Source organism: Mytilus californianus, unplaced genomic scaffold (assembly GCF_021869535.1).
Source record: "Mytilus californianus isolate M0D057914Y unplaced genomic scaffold, xbMytCali1.0.p SCAF_13, whole genome shotgun sequence".
Classification (NCBI taxonomy): domain Eukaryota; kingdom Metazoa; phylum Mollusca; class Bivalvia; order Mytilida; family Mytilidae; genus Mytilus; species Mytilus californianus.
In genome coordinates this window covers 12,186,361-12,202,919 of record NW_026262615.1, presented here as the reverse complement: position 1 = coordinate 12,202,919, position 16,559 = coordinate 12,186,361, and the positions used below count along the sequence as shown (strand labels likewise).

Here is a 16,559-nt window from a genome sequence, read left to right as displayed (position 1 = left end):
ACTTACACATTCTGTTTTTCATTGGGCTAATGTATAACCATATGATGAACAGACGAGAAATAGTTAATTTTAGGGTACAAGAAAGAACATGGAACTGAGCATTTGTTTTAGTTAACAGACATTGTTCCTGTTGTTCAATGTGACAGAATTACATTTTTTAAATGAATTTGCATTCATTTTATATACAGTGAATCAGATTTCTAAGAATATTTTTTGTTCATTAACAGCGTTGTTTTCTTGAATGTCATGGATTTTAGTCTTGGAAGTTGCCCTTACATTTTCATCGTACATATCTTTCTTGATGTACAGTTCTCTTGTCGTACACAAGTTATTGTACTGTGTACAGGTGTTATATCTGTTGCATTGGCTGAGTATAATTGACCTTTAATTTCACATTTTTTACAGTCGCTCCTAGTTTTATCCAGTAAAAGAAAACAGGTTTAATTGTTGATAGTAAACTTGCTCTTCAAATTATATATTATCAAAACTATGAGCACAAATATACAAACAAACAATAATAAACATAAAACGTTGATTTCAATACACACATTAAAAGGGTATACCAGATTGATACAACGCCAGTGCATTGTGATGGTTTTATAAGAAATCAATAGTGGATGACTTCAAATAATACCAACAATTGTAAACATCAAGGGTTTCGAAAGGGGTCGAGATGAGGTTTTAATGGTTACTAGATTTCATTTATTATTCAATATACAAAATACTACCATAGAACAGTAAACAATCTATCTGATGCTGGTCTTGTTATGTTACGTAGTGATACAGGGCTTCCACAAGACTGAGATATCATCTTAAAACAAAAAAAATGTTAATGTTGATACAATATCAGGATTATTCTGTAAGAAGTACCAATAAATGAAATGAGAAAATAGTATTCAAAATCATTTACAAAGCATTATTCGACTTTAAAAGAAATGACAAGCGTAGCCTTTTGTTAATTTTATTAATTCGTATGAACGCCATATAAACATTCAAAGATTTATATTGTTTTACTTTACAATCATGGACGTTAACAAATATTTTCAAATTTCCTTGTGTTTCTCTCTATTTAAAAACAAATATACCTAGAATAAATATAATTTTGTGTAAAAAAAATGAGGTACAGATTAAGTTGTCTATTTCATTTTCAGATACATAAATGACCTGCATGATGATGTTAATATAGACACAGAAAGGGAATAAACTATTCAAAACATTGCACAAAGATTCTGACCCAATTGGAACATTAAATAAACTATCCGAGATACTTCATATCGCTTAACTTTCCTGGACTGTTCAATTTACTCTTCGTCTTTTTCGAATTTCATTTTGAGTTATTAAGCTGCTGCGGGTCTTTCATTATTACTTTAATTTATTATACCTCATCAATAACATTAATGGTACAAATTTTATAACACCAACTGCTCATTTCGACAAGCAATGCCGATAAAGGATACAACAGGTACAGTCAAGTCTTGTCTCATATCTTGACTTACATCTAGAAATTGACAAGTAAGGTCGGTTGAAAATAAAACTTTACGACAAAAGAGATGATTTTAGCTTCCCAGTTGTGAACTTTTTATTTCTATGTAGCAACATTCCAGCAGCGCCTTCATATGGATTTCCTTGATTGAAGGTTGCTGTTCACAGGGAAGCTATTAAACCAAGAGTTCCAAGTGGTGAATTTGAAATCATCCCATCGTAAATTTTACAGACGCCATCACGATTTGGTCGACGCTTATGGAATATGTGTTTCATAGATGACGACAGATATATTTCAGTTGCAACCACAATCCAGTCCTATATTTCCCAAAAGTGACCTACCGAATGAGACTTATCACCGGGTTTTAACCTATATGAGCAACCCAACAGATACCACACGTGGAGAAGAATCTACCTACCAATCCGGAGCACCTGAGATCACCCTCGTTTTTTTGTGTTTTGTGTACAGTTGTTTGTCTTTTGGTCTTTTTCTGTTTATACCATTGTGTTTTTAGTTTATTTTCGACTTATGAGTTTGAATGTGCTTTGGTATCTTTCCCCTCTATTTCATATACTTTTGTTGTCGTATTTGCCCTGAACATAAATTAATAATTTGTAAATATAACTATTTTAGGTCGAACATTTAGACTTTATCAGAACCATAAGTCATGTAAATATCCCCCTAACGCTAAGATATCATGAACGATATTGCTGAAAATATCTTGCTCATGTTTGTTTAACTAACAACTGACGTATCACTATTTTGCGTGCAGTTAAATAAAAAAATGAATAACATTACAATAATAGAAAGGATATCAAAAGACGACCACTGGTTCTTGATTTTGAACGGGCAGCTGAACACGAGGCGGGGTTATTTTTTTGCCACATTTCGGATATCTCTTCTAGGAGTAAGTATCACAAACGTACCTCAATCCGTCCATTTTGACAGGAAACTACAACACCAGCTATGTCTGTCAAATGATTGTTTTTCCATTCGGCTATAGGAGAATAAGGTGTGATTGTATCACAAATGCTTGAAATCTATAAAAGAAAATTTGTGGATTAGTAAACTGCAAGAAAGTACAAACTAGAGATAACGTTCATCTGGAATGATCGCATGGGGCTATGTGTTCTGGTAAACATAGTCTCCAGTGCCCTTAGTCAAAGATGACGAAGAGTACCATTTGCCCAAAAACCTATGCTTTTCCTCTGGTGTGATTTTAAAGGTATTTCTTAACACTACTGGAACAATGCCCCGTAGATTGGCCGTAAAAATGTCCGTAAAAATGCTGGTGATTTTTACAGTGTTTGTCACGGTTAATGTACGGTGGGCCGTGAAACTTATCTGTGACAATGCCGTGGAATGACTGTCGTGAAAAGGCTGTGAAAAGTTTGTGAAAAGGCCGTGAAGAGGTGCCACCTGAAAACTTGGGTGAAAAGACCGTAGAAACCCTGTGAAAAAAAAATGTACACCGTGAAAAAGTCGTGATAATGCATTATGTGCCCTTTGTGAAAAGACCGTGAAATGTAGATATAGTCCAGTATATGCCTTTATTTGTCGTGAAAAGGCCGTGAAAAGGTGCCAACTGAAAACTTGGGTAAAGAGACCGTAGAAACCCTGTGAAAAACAAAAATGTACACCGTGAAAAAGTCGTGATAAATTATGTGCCCATTGTGAAAAGACCGTGAAATGTACATGTACTACTGTGATAAACAGCCATTCACTGATTGTGAAAACTCCTGTAAAATGTTAAATGTATTTTTCAGGCCATAATTTAACAAAAAAATTAAATTCTGTTTCAATCAAGTGAAGTGAAATGCCTGAAAACCTAGTGTAAACATCTACAGACAAGTTATTTAAGTACAATGCAAATGAGACTATGAAAAACCATATTAAAATGCTGTATTCTTTTTAGTAATAACTGTGACAAAGAATAAAAATATTAATTTTAATAGAACTGTAGTAATTATGTAAAGAAAACATAAAAGCACACAAATGTGAATGTGATTAAGTAGCTAAAGTCAGCTGTAACATGTATTGTAGAAATTTTGTACATCTCTTGGGTCTGATTTTACCACTTCAGCAATATTATTCTAATGTAATCCTTCACTTCACTGCCCTTTTGAATAACTATTCCAGAAAAACATTTATAGAAGTTCCTGTTAATTCCCAGGAAATACTTTTAACTGAAAACTTCTTCTTTCCAACTGGATTCCTGAACTACAATGTATTTTATATAAAGACTGGTATATCCTTTTGCTCTTCATTCCTAGAATAAATAAAGAAACATTACATATATTATACATGTATATATAAAAAAAACTATTTATATATTCAAATTAATTTTTTGGCATTTATGTACATACATGTACTTAAAACAGCTACAATATTATTTCATGCAATACAGGACTTCACGGTTAATGACCCCATATTGAATAGGGGGCAGATTTTCATACTGGAGGTGAAAATGGTATGAAAAATACTAAAAAACATTATTGAAACAGAACAGCCACTTGGAAACATGCATAGGTTTTCCCATATTTTCATACCATTTTCTAGAAAATCTGCCCCCTATCCAATATATATGGCATCATTAATTAACGAAGTTCTGTATTGTCAACTTATATTATTATTTTTAGATTTTTTTAACGACTAAAGACACTTTTAAGACAGACTATTAAATTTAAATGTTTCTTTGAAGTAATAATATGTATGGCTAAAGCCAAACTTGTCTAGACTAAGTGGCCGTAATGAGTCACAGCTATTTTTTTTACAGGGGGCCAGGGGCGTAGCAACTTTTACTGCAGGCACATTCGCCATACCAATTATTTTTTAAACACCTCATTGCTATACCAATTATTCTTATGATATGGCACAAAACCTTCTAGAAAGACATTTTGCCGTACAAATATTAAATACTTTCTCTGCTACGCCTCTGATTAATCCCTTTTGAACTCTGTGTCCCGACGGCCAAGTTAGAAAATACTTAAATAGCTCCCGACACATTCAAAGGGGGGTTGCGCCTCTGATTATCAGAGTGAACTCCATTTCAGAGATACTTATTGCTATTATAATCATTTCCAATTATCTATGTCTATTTCTACGTAGTGTACTGTAAATAAATGTCATTTTTTTTTATTTGGCCAGTGTGGGGAAAAAAGACCCCCCTTTTTTTCCCCCAAATACCTAAATTAATCATAAACAAAACATAACCGTAATCGTATTTAAAGGATCCGGTAAGTCTTAGAAAACATTAACCGAAATGATTAAAGGAATCAAGTGCAACAGACTCAAATATAAGTGAATATATCACATGCATGTTTGCGCGGTTTCTGCAAATTCAGTGAAAATCAGTTCAATGGACATGCTCACAAACGTCATCAACATTTTGGTGATATGACGCATAAAAGAATAAAATATTAATAACTGAACTTACCTCAAACTTGCTGTCACTCGTCTTGCATCTATAAAGTAAATATTAATCGACCTTTGCCTTTGGCGTCTTTCAAATTTCCAAATGCAACCTTGCGGAAATGTTACAATTACTCTAAAAGAAACACGAATCCGGATACGGTCTGATATTCCGGGAAGTTCTCATTTTTACATGTTTCGGTTCCAATTAAAATTAATGTTTACATTGTTTATAATAATGTACAGACGAGAAGCAAAATACTTTTCTTTAAATACAAAATATTTATTGGCACAAAGTCATTAATTATAACAATGAAAATGGTTCCATTTAAAAGTCAGTCATGTACAGTAGTATTGCACATAATAATATTCAAACAGACATATATTTATAATGAAAAGTTTATAGGATATTTAGAAAAATGTGAGTGGAAATAATTACACCGTATTACAATAATCACATGCCGGGGATGTTTTAAATCTGAATTAGGATAAGAAAAAATTGACATGAAAAAATATCACGGCCTTTTCACTGGTTTCAACAACCAGTGAAAAGGCCATGATATTTTTTATTAAGCATGAAAGGACAAATTATCACGGCCTTTTCACGGGATATTGAAATTTCACGGTCTTTTTCTAACATCAAATATTTTTCACGGCCTTTAGAAATAATTTTTTTACAAAAGTCACGGGGTATTTTCACGGGGTTTTCACGGCCCTGTGATATTTCACAGACATTTCACGGCCTTTTCATGGGCTGTTGTTACAGTAGTGTAAATACGTTAATTTTATATCTATAAATTTTATCATCCCATTAAAACTATTTTAATGATTCCGTAAGACAGAGTTGACTTATAAAGGATGTACAGGTTCAATTGAGATCAAATCTTTTATTTCCACAACTTATATAAGATAGTTGGTCTCTGTCTCAACCGTGCGTGACGAATGCTATTACAGAAACACTTGTGTGCACTTTATTTTGTTACATGCAAATATAATATTGCCGGATGAGTCATATGCAACTTCAACATGGAAAATAGTAATCATTTGAGAAAGAAGAGCTATATCTTCCGGAGTGCCTAATTTCGATCTAAATTAGTTGTGGAAAGAACAAAGGGAGAACATTTAGAGACCATGAAAACTAACGCCTCGACGAAAAACAGAAAATACATTGCCAAAAAGAATAAAAATACGAAAAGACAAATAACATTTCACAAAACCATACAGAAAAAATAAAGATTGATCAATAAGTTCATTGGAAGATACCAAAAAGACCTTGTTGATAAATATTACGTATCAACTTCACAATTAATATCTCATGGTCTTGACGTATAGATGATTCTAGGTACCGACGTTGTTTATCGTCTTAATTACGTGTTATAGTATTCTATTTATTTGTCCTTATACATTTTTATACGACTTCAAAAAAATTTTGCGGTCGTATATTGGTATGACGTTGGCGTCGTCGTCGTCGTCGTCCGGCGTCGTTTTCCGGCGTCGTCGTCATCGTCCGAAGACACATTTATTTTCGCACTCTAACTTTAGTTTAAGTGAATGGATCTCTATGAAATTTTACCATAAGGTTCAATACCACAAAAGAAAGGTGGGGATTGATTTTAGGGGTTATGGTACCAACAGTTAAGGAATTAGGGGCCAAAAAGAGGCCAAAAATAAGCATTTTTGTAACTTCCAGACATAACTTGTGTGATAATGTATGGATCTCTCTGACATTGTACCACATGGTTTCATATCACAAAGGGAATGCTGGGATTGATTTTAAGGGTAATTGCCTCCAAATTCTAGGAATTAGGGGCCAAAAAGGGTAAAAAAACAAGCATTTTTCTAGTTTCATGACAATAACTTGTGTGTAAGTGTATGGATCTCTCTGACATTGTACCACAAGGTTCCATATCACAAAGGAAATGCTGGGATTGATTTTGGGGGTAATTGCCTCCAAATTTTAGGAATTAGGGGCCAAAAAGGGTAAAAAAAACAAGCATTTTTCTAGTTTCATGACAATAACTTGTGTTCAAGTGTATGGATCTCTCTGAAATTGTACTGCAAAGTTCCATACCACAAAGGGAAGGCTGGGATTGATTTTGGGGGTAATTCCCTCAAAATTTTAGGAATTAGGGGCCATAAAGGGGCAAAAAACAAGCATTTTTCTAGTTTCAGGACAATAACTTGTGTGTAAGTGTATGGATCTTTATGAAATTATACTGCAAGGTTCCATATCACAAAGGGAAAGCTTGGTTTGAGTTTGGGGGTAATTGCCCTAAACGTTTAGGAATTTGGGGCCAAAAAGGGGCCAAAAAAACAAGCCTTTTTCTAGTTTCCAGACAATAACTTGTGTTCAAGTGTATGGATCTCTCTGAAATTGTACTGCAAGGTACCATACCACAAAGTGAAGGCTGGGATTGAGCTTGGGGGGGGGGTGATGAATCATAAGGGGGTTCAAAAAATTTTGTGGGGGAATTTTTTTCCCCTTTTTTACTTTAAAATTTTCCATTTTAAATTGGTTATTTCTGATTTATATATAAAAGCAAATAATAATGATATGGTTTGAAGAGGTAAATTAAAAATTTTAAGTTCTTAGACCACATTCATTCTGTGTCAGAAACCTATGCTGTGTCAAATATTTAATTACAATCCAAATTCAGTGCTGTATCAAGCTTGAATGTTGTGTCCATACTTGCCCCAACTGTTCAGGGTTCGACCTCTGCGGTCGTATCAAGCTGCGCCCCAGCGGAGCATTTTATTAACCTTTACTGTTTAGTCCATTTTTGGTAATATACTAATGGCGTGGCACGGTACGTATACATCCCTCATTCTGCTATGGTCAATTTTGTGTTCTTGTCTTACATTTTTGCTTTGTACTTTGTCTGTAGAGTGTCTATATGCCATATTGTTTTTCTTTGTTGAAATAAATATTAGTTTTATAGTGATTAAGATTATATTACAATGTTGACAGCTGTACCCTAATTTTTGACTTTTTTGACCTATTATGTCTGATTGTTTTGCTCACACTTTGTTGTCAATATGATGAAATTGTATGAAACTGTCATACAAGTGAGAGGTTAAGCTAGATATTAAACCAGGTTTAATCCACCATTTTCTTCATAAGGAAATGCCTGTACCAAATGAGGAGTATGACAGTTGTTTTCCCTCCGTTTGATGTGTTTTTGAGCTTTTGATTCACATTTGAATTTTCCTTGGAGTTCGGTATTTTTGTTATTTTACTTTTTAAGTACCAGTCACTAATCGGATATTAACTCCGGTAATATGGAAGGGTAAGTGGGTCCTCCTCTTTTAGTAGCAATTGTGTTTGAGAAAAACCTATTGTCGGGATCGTATTGTTCAATCTTTAAATACTGAACTACATGCATTATAATTTTTCGTCTTATTTCATACGATCATGATTCGTCTGTAATAATTCGACATTTTGATTGCCCGTTTCGCATCTTTCATTTTATATGTCAGATTATCTTCTTACCTGAACTCCTTTTGTCCATCCAGCAGGGATTGGCGCGGAACAATGTTTCAACAATATGGCATCTGCAGATTTACCCTCACATTTTCTTGCATTTATATTATAAATGTTCAATCCAAATGCTAAATCCATCAGTAACCCCAATTTGTTACACGTATGTTCTGATACTGTAGAGACTAACAGAAAATTGTAAAAACATTTCCACGTGAACTAATTATTTAGATTGTATCACAGAAATAGTTTAATTTGTAGAATAACAAAATTAGACTAAAATCATAATGTTTGGCTGAATAAAATGGTTTTGAAAATTATAAAATTCAAACGAAATGAAACTTTTTTTTTCAACGACAGAAACTCTTTTATTTTTTTCCGAAATTTGAACGGTACAATAATTAATAGCAAGACTTCAATTTTTACATCTTGACATATGGAAAATATTCATATGGTTGATGTATGCGTGCATGTTTAAAACATTTTCTAGATTAAGATATGCACATGTTCGATAAGTTGATCGCAAAATACATATTTATATTTCAGCGTAATAATCCTTAACACAATATTTTCTTTGAAATCTATGCCTTTTTGTTTTGGTAAAATATCTTTCTGTTTACAATAAATAAAATAGCAGCACTAAACAACTCTGAATATATCAAAGAATAGTTATCTTTATGTATGGAAATAAAAGAATAACAAAAATACGGAACTTCAAGGTAAATTCAAAAAAAGGAAGCCCAAAAAAACTGACAAAATCAAACGTTATCAACCAACGAAACGAGTAGGAAACCTTTATTTTATACAGGAATGCTTTATTTTACCGTAATATAACCGGTTAAAGAATGTCGTACATTTGAATTCATTATATTCAATGTTCGCATTCGGTTTTTGAGAAGTATGCTTAGAGATTTTGACGTTTATCGATGGTTGTTATGAATTTTGTATATGTGTAGTACTCAAAATTTTAACTTTCTAGTAATCACGTGATCAATTAAGGGAAGGATTCCACAAGGATGTTTAATAGTTTATTTGTCCAATGCAGCTTGGATTGATATTGAAATACATTTATCTTTAAAGCAAGTAACTTCATCACTTTGACTGTCTGATTAAAACGCAAAATTCTCTGAAACTGGCAGTATAAAGATGCTTGATTTCTTAATTGACAACATATTTGTTACGTTTGGAGGGCGTGTTTTTCAATAAACAGTTGGCATTCCCATGGTCACCAACTGTGCTCCTCACCTTGCCGACTTGTTCCTTTATTCATATCAGGCTTACTTCAAACAGTAACTTCTTAGGAAGAAAGAAAGAAAAAAAAAAACTGCAGATAAGGGATACAACAGATACAGTTACGTCTGCCTCATATTTTGACTCACATCTTGAAATATACAAAGAGGGTCGGTTGAAAACAACACTTCACGACAAAAAAGATGATTTCAGTTTCCCAATTGTGAACTTTCCATTTCTATGTAGCAACATTTCAACAGCGCCTGCATACGGAGAATATATCTCTTGGTTGATACAAATTTCGGGGCTTGTATTTCCTATCATGATTTCACTTCCCCGAATGTGACCTACCAAATAAGACTTATCACCGAGTTTGTACTTACATGAGCAACATGATGTGTGCCACATGTGGAGTAGGATCTGCTTACCCTTCCAAACACATGACATCATCCCCAGTTTTTGATGGGGTTCAGTTAGCTCAGTCTTTAGTTTTCTATGTTGTATTTTGTGAACTGTTGTTTGTCTGTCGTTTTCTGTTTTAGCCATAAAAAAAAGAAAAAGTATTGAAATCAATGTTATTTATGTGACCTTAATACTAATATTAATATTCAATTTTAAAATTAGTCATGATAATATTTTACTAACCGCTTTTAGTAATAGCATCGACAGTGGAATGCCCACTACCTGAAAAAAACATCTGCTGTGATATAATTACATCTACTCATTAGCATAAACATCAAGCATGAATATTTAGACGGCAAAACAGCGGAAAATGATATCACTTCAATAAGTGAGGAAATTTTAATTTACTGCCATTCCATTTCATTTAAAGTAGAATATTTAAGAAATGAGCTGCGTCGAATAGAAATCGACCTTATGCAAGTGCATGTGAATTTGATTGATTTTGGTACATTCAAATACCAAATTAAAGATGAGTATTGGTTTGTTTTTTAGGTTTCTTATATCCACTTAATTTCAAACAGTTACAGACTTAACATAGAGATTTTTCAATCCGAAAAAAGTTAAAACAAATGTATTAATATTCATTTTAATTTTGAATTCGTATAATTGATTTTATTTCTAAATTTACAAGATAAATTTTCTTATGTTTGCTTCAACGTTTACACCTTCACAGTTTTAGCTTTTAGTGACAAATAATATTAAAAAAACAACTACACCTTATACAAGAATCCTTGATTTTATTGCTGGAAAACATGGGTAATGTTCCTGTATTTTTATTTATCAACCGAATATTGTTCATATTTAACAAACGGAATGGATATATGCACATGAATATTTCTTTTTTATTCTCTCTGCCGTTGTATTTGCTAAAACGCATATGTCTTTCCAACCTTTAATTGTATTTCGGGTGTTTGCCTTCATCTATATTCGGTTTAATTAAGCAAATGTATCATGTTTAGAAGGTGGTGATGGGAGAAAACAAACAACAGTGTAGAGAGAGTAGAAATCCTATGGCCGTTGTTATCAGTTTGATAATGATATAGTCGTGATAGTGGGGTCTAATCATAGAAACACAATTATGAAAAAATATAAAGTTATGTAAATAATTCATCTAATTGAGCTAGATTTGTGATTTTCTTTTCAAGCTTAAACAGAAGATATTATTTTCTCTCTGTCATAATCATTGATATTCTCGAAATGGATTCGTATTTTGGCAGATTGTTTTCGCGCATAACATCGGGCGACAGCTGGGGAAACACATTTTCAAGAATCATTTGTCGGCTCTTCTCTAAAAGTAGCACGTTAACACACACTTTTATGTTTAAGTTTCAAAATGCATCACAAAAGACAACTTATGCGAAAATATCACTAAATTACAACACAAAAACTATGTAAAATTGCTGAATTAATGTCGGCAATTGTAACATAATTTTGTATGCAGTACGAAAATTCATTTGATGTGAAAAGATATGTTGATATTTAATTTGCTTACCTAAGTATTTTAAATGTAAGCTGTTGAATACATAAGAAAACCAAATTTGGATATATTTCATTCCGACAAATACCAGATTCAGATAGCCTTAAAGATGACAGGATATTACCCGGTGTTTACAAAATTTCTAAATTTTGAGGTTCATTTTTAAAAAAAAGAAGCACAGTATACTATATTTAAAGATCTCATCATGTTCTACAGTATATCTAAAAGTCAGAAAATGTACAAGACATTATGGACATGTTTTGACTCCCCTTCAGGAGCTAGATTGATTCATAATTCTATACTATTTATATTGACGTTCTGTTATGCCCAAAAGTATTCTCTCAATTGGCATATGAACTTTCTTACCACAAACATTGCAAGTAAAAGGACAGAATTTTTTCAATACACCACTACAAGAGTATCTGGTACATGTGAACCTCCCATCGTCCTTACAGGAAGTTGACATACTGGTGGATTCACCTAAGGTTGCTAAAATATATAATGAAGTTCTCCTCTTGGAAATTTGTCGAAAACAGACTGTTGAACGAACTTGTCTGAACAGTCTTTTTTTTAACTAATTCTTTAGCTGGGTTTCTTTCATAGTATTGAATATAAAACATAACTTAATTGGCTAAATTAATAAAACTAGTCGTCGCCTATACAGTGATTGCATGTGCCCCAACACTTTGCTTTGCTTTAAAAAAAAGCTAACCGCTAAGGTATCAGAATTGTTGATATTCAACTGAAAAACATGATATCATTTAAAGCAGACACAATTATGGCAAAAAGAAAAAAAGACGAAAACACAAACAACAAAACAAAAACATTGAAAACTAAACATTAAGCAATACGAACCCTTCTAATGTTGTTTATCATCTTAATAACGTGTTATAGTATTCTTTTATTTGTCTTTATTAATATTACTTTTACTTTTAAGTCTGTTTTTTTGTGATATCCATTTGACGTGACTCTGTACTTATGTATCCCGTCATACTTTGAACGACAAAATTATTTTATTTTATTAATATTACTTTTACTGTTAAGTCTGTTTTTTGTGATATCCATTTGACGTGACTCCGTACTTATGTATCCCGTCATACTTTGAACGACAAAATTATTTCATATCTACCTGTGTGACGTCAAACGCCCGATTCTACGCCAGTACTTAAAACCTTCCATCCTTTATGGGTGGATTTTACATAGATAAATAAAATCATATAATAAAAAAGCAAAATGAGGATGTTAAATTTGATGTATGCCTTTTTGTGCTTCTTTGTTACATTTGTTTGTTTTTATAGTGATTAAGATGATAACACAATATTGACTGCTGTACCCCGATTTTTTACATTTTTACCTTTTGTGTCTGTTTGTTTTGTTCACGCATCGTTGTCAATATAATGGAATTTGATGCAACTGTCATACAAGTGAGAGGTTTAGCTAGCTATAAAACCAGGTTCAATCCACCATTTTCAACATAAGAAAATGCCTGTACCAAGTCAGGAATATGACAGTTGTTATCCATTCGTTTGATGTGTTTGAGCTTTTGATTTTGCCATTTGATAAGGGACTTTCCTTTTTGAATTTTCTTCGGAGTTCAGTATTTTTGTGATTTAATTTTTTCTAAAGACCAAAGGTAACACAGGTACTCCGGAAAGTCCAACAGTTCCTGCTATGATATTTGCATCCGTCGTGTATATCATTGCAAACAAATTACGGTTATTAGTCACATTCAAAAATGTCGCGATAGAAAAAAAAAAAAAAAAAAAAACAGATAGCGATAATGTGGTTACGACACACGGAACAAATCGGGGGTCATATGGGAGTAAGATATTCCGTAACGGTCAATCACACCATGATGGCATGATTATTTCACAGGAATGACTTCAACTTCATCTTTAAGATTCTTGATGCAATATTTTCCTTGTAAGCAGAAAACTTTTATCATGAAACAAATGACAGGAAAAGCAAGCCCGGGAATACCGTAACAACTTGGATATAAACAATAGATGCTCTTTATGTAGGCGCTGCTGGCATGTTGATACGCAGAAATGAAGACATAACAATGGGAAAATTGAAATTCTGTCTGTAACACAAATCCCCAGAAAACATAAATGCATTTAATGATACCATATTAAATCAAGACTCTGATATACATCGGTAAGCTTAAAACTGTGTTGCACAATACAGGTTTTGTATACAGGTTATAACATATTGAATATATACAGAATGAAAAAAAAAAAAAACAACATAGAGAGAACATCTAGAATTGCCTCATTAATCAGTAAACAAAAACATGATCACCTCCGTTGGGGTCTGTAGTAGTTGCTTCTGTAGTGACTTGGTGAAACACTTGGATAACTGTCGCAGTGATTCCTTGTTTAAAAAAATAATTTTAAGGTTAACATTATTAAATGTATAAGGAGGGAGAGATATGAAGAATGTGTCGACTAGAAACATGGCGCCCTTTAACAAACATTATTGTTTTTAAATGTGTTTGATCTCTTTAACCTTTATGGTGATAAAACGTTATAAAAAATATTCCAGACACAAAAGGCGGGCTCTCTTGAGTTCGATATATATTTTGAATTAGTGAACAGGTTCCGTCTCAAAGATATCCTGATGTTATAGCATATTCTTTCATTTGGTAGTTGTTTTACAATTTAAAAAAAGGAAGATGTGGTATGATTGCCAATGAGACATCTTTCTATCAGGGACAAAATGACGTTGAAGTTAGCAACTATAGATCACCGTTGAGTATATCTCTCTTTCTGAATCGCAAGTCAGCAGAAGCTGATATTAGTTGTCTAATCTTGGAAGAATGTAGAGAAATATATGTAAGGAAATATACTACGACTTGTTTTATGTCACTTGCCCCCTGTAAAAAAATAAGACATGAAACTTGTCATCAACAACAGTAAACTTATCTTACCTGAACATAACCCGCATGTTTCCTTGCAAAAATCTTTAAGTACATGGTTAGAACAAGCTGATATATGACAATTAATGGATGGATCGTCAAAACATGGAGCAAGGGATGTAATTGCACCTGTTAAAAATTGAAAATTATCAAAGAATAAATAAAGTTCAAAATTTATCACTATTTTTATTCAGATTAATGTCTCATACAATAACTACAACCACAAGTAAGTATATATAATGTGCATCGAGTATAAACAATTGTGCAGTATTGTAGTTACATGATATGTGCAACAAAGAAACTTGATATACACAATCACATTATCAAATCAGAATACTTAAACAAGGCGCACTAGCAAAATATATTTGATATACATACTCTTAACACGTGGAAGTAATGTTTTGAGGTAAAGTACGTATTAACTTATTCCCGAGAGTACATGTATCCCGGGTTAAAAATATTTGACTGAATTTATCTTATAATGAATTTATGTTTATTGATCTTAGTGGTTAAACATTTCCGCAATATTCATCTATTTGGTTGTATGTGACGTTTAAATATTTGTACATATCTGTTTGGAATTGGAACGGTAAATTCGACCCCTTGTTGGTTAAGTGTTAGGTCTCCTGCACGTTAATAACAAAACCCTTGCAACAGCTCTTTTAGGTGTCAACAGGTTGCCTGTCACAAAGCAAAATTTTTGTCCCTGTCCATGATATTCCTATTTTCCAGTGATATTCAAAAGTTTTCTGCACAAACGTAGCAGAAGCTAGCTATGTATTTTATTCATTGTGGGTGGTCAAAACGATTAACCACTCAAACCTTTTGAGGATCATTTTAACCTTTAAGTCTTAGTATTAATAAGGATAAATAGTAAAATTTTCTGCCATAGAGTTAAAAGTACTTACTACATGTTTTACACGTAGCTGGGCAAAACTGTTTTAAAGCACCGTTACAGACAGAAGTATCGCAGGTTACGTGTGCATCATCTAAACAAGGTTGGACACCTAGTGATGTAGGGGTCGTTGGTTTAGATGTTGTAGATGTCGTTGGTACAGACGTTGCAAGGGTGGAAGTAGTAGTAGGCGCTAAATCAATATATTATACTACTTTTGGTACACAATTTGCTCTGTTCAATGACTATATCAAACTGAACAGAATCTGATGACTTTGGACCCAATTGTTAAAAAATAGTACATAATTCTTACAAAACAAAACTAATATTATTTATACGTAATTTAATACATTTTTGCTAGCAACTGTGTCTATATGATAGGGAAAAATACCCATCAAAGATACCAATTTTATAATTTTGAACGCCAAAAAATCTTTATTTTTATCGACGTATTGTAATTTTATTATTTTTCCCTTTGATCGAGAGAAAAAAAAACACACGAGGATGTATTACCTATCCCTGTCCGAAACCATTTGTTAAGACTTTCCTTTGTGTGTATTAATTTATTTGTTTTTGATCGCAAACTTGTTTGACGTTTCTCTTAACGATGTATGGACTTTGAGAGTGGTTATGTATACTTTTGTTAGCTTCCCTCGTAGGACCTCCAGTTTCACAATGTACCATAATGTTATATTAAGAGAAGTAGAGGCTTTTTTTATACTTTATTAACTCTCCAGATTATTTCCTGTTAATTCTGGTTTTGCAAGTGTTGTTGCATTACATAGCATAGTTTTTCTTTGGGTATCCTTTTAACAATCGCGCGATTATAAACTTGAAACGTGATTGTTGGTACATCTGTCCATCTTTAGTTGTTTTGTTCTGAATGTCTAACCTGTCGTCGGTACTTTCTATCCTAAATTTTAGAAATTATTTTCCCTAAAGTACAACATACTAGTATTGACCGACTTCTAAACGATGTTTGTATACTTTAATAGTTTGTAAACAGCTAGAAGATGTACAGAGAAACGATCAAATGTGTCACTAACCTTGACATAAACCACAAGTTACAGGGCACTGCACTTTTAGTATTTTATCTTCACACACACCACCGTGGTGACAGTGAACTAATTTATTGTCCGAGCAGTGTTGAACAGCAGTTATCGGACCTGTAGTGAAAATATTACTTTCCCAACAGCAATGTCTAAA

The 16,559-nt window shown here is 32.9% G+C and overlaps 1 protein-coding gene across 1 annotated transcript; it reads right to left on the bottom strand.

Annotated features, from left to right (window-relative positions):
- Positions 1-724: 724 nt before the first annotated feature.
- LOC127723862 (uncharacterized) lies at positions 725-8,552 on the bottom strand. The gene is made up of 3 exons (XM_052230580.1): positions 8,385-8,552; positions 2,410-2,523; positions 725-811 (listed from the first exon to the last, which is right to left on the bottom strand). The coding sequence occupies exons 1-3, from the start codon at positions 8,511-8,513 to the stop codon at positions 725-727; spliced, it is 330 nt and encodes a 109-aa protein (XP_052086540.1). The 5' UTR covers positions 8,514-8,552.
- Between the last annotated feature and the right edge of the window lie 8,007 nt (positions 8,553-16,559).

Excerpts from the sequence above, each read along its gene's own strand:
- LOC127723862 (XM_052230580.1), bottom strand. The coding sequence starts at position 8,513 with ATGGATTTAGCATTTGGATTGAACATTTATAATATAAATGCAAGAAAA. Across the intron at positions 2,524-8,384 it reads GATGGACAAAAGGAGTTCAG|ATTTCAAGCATTTGTGATAC; the intron begins GTAAGAAGATAA and ends TTTCTTTTATAG. Across the intron at positions 812-2,409 it reads GTCAAAATGGACGGATTGAG|ATGATATCTCAGTCTTGTGG; the intron begins GTACGTTTGTGA and ends TTTTGTTTTAAG.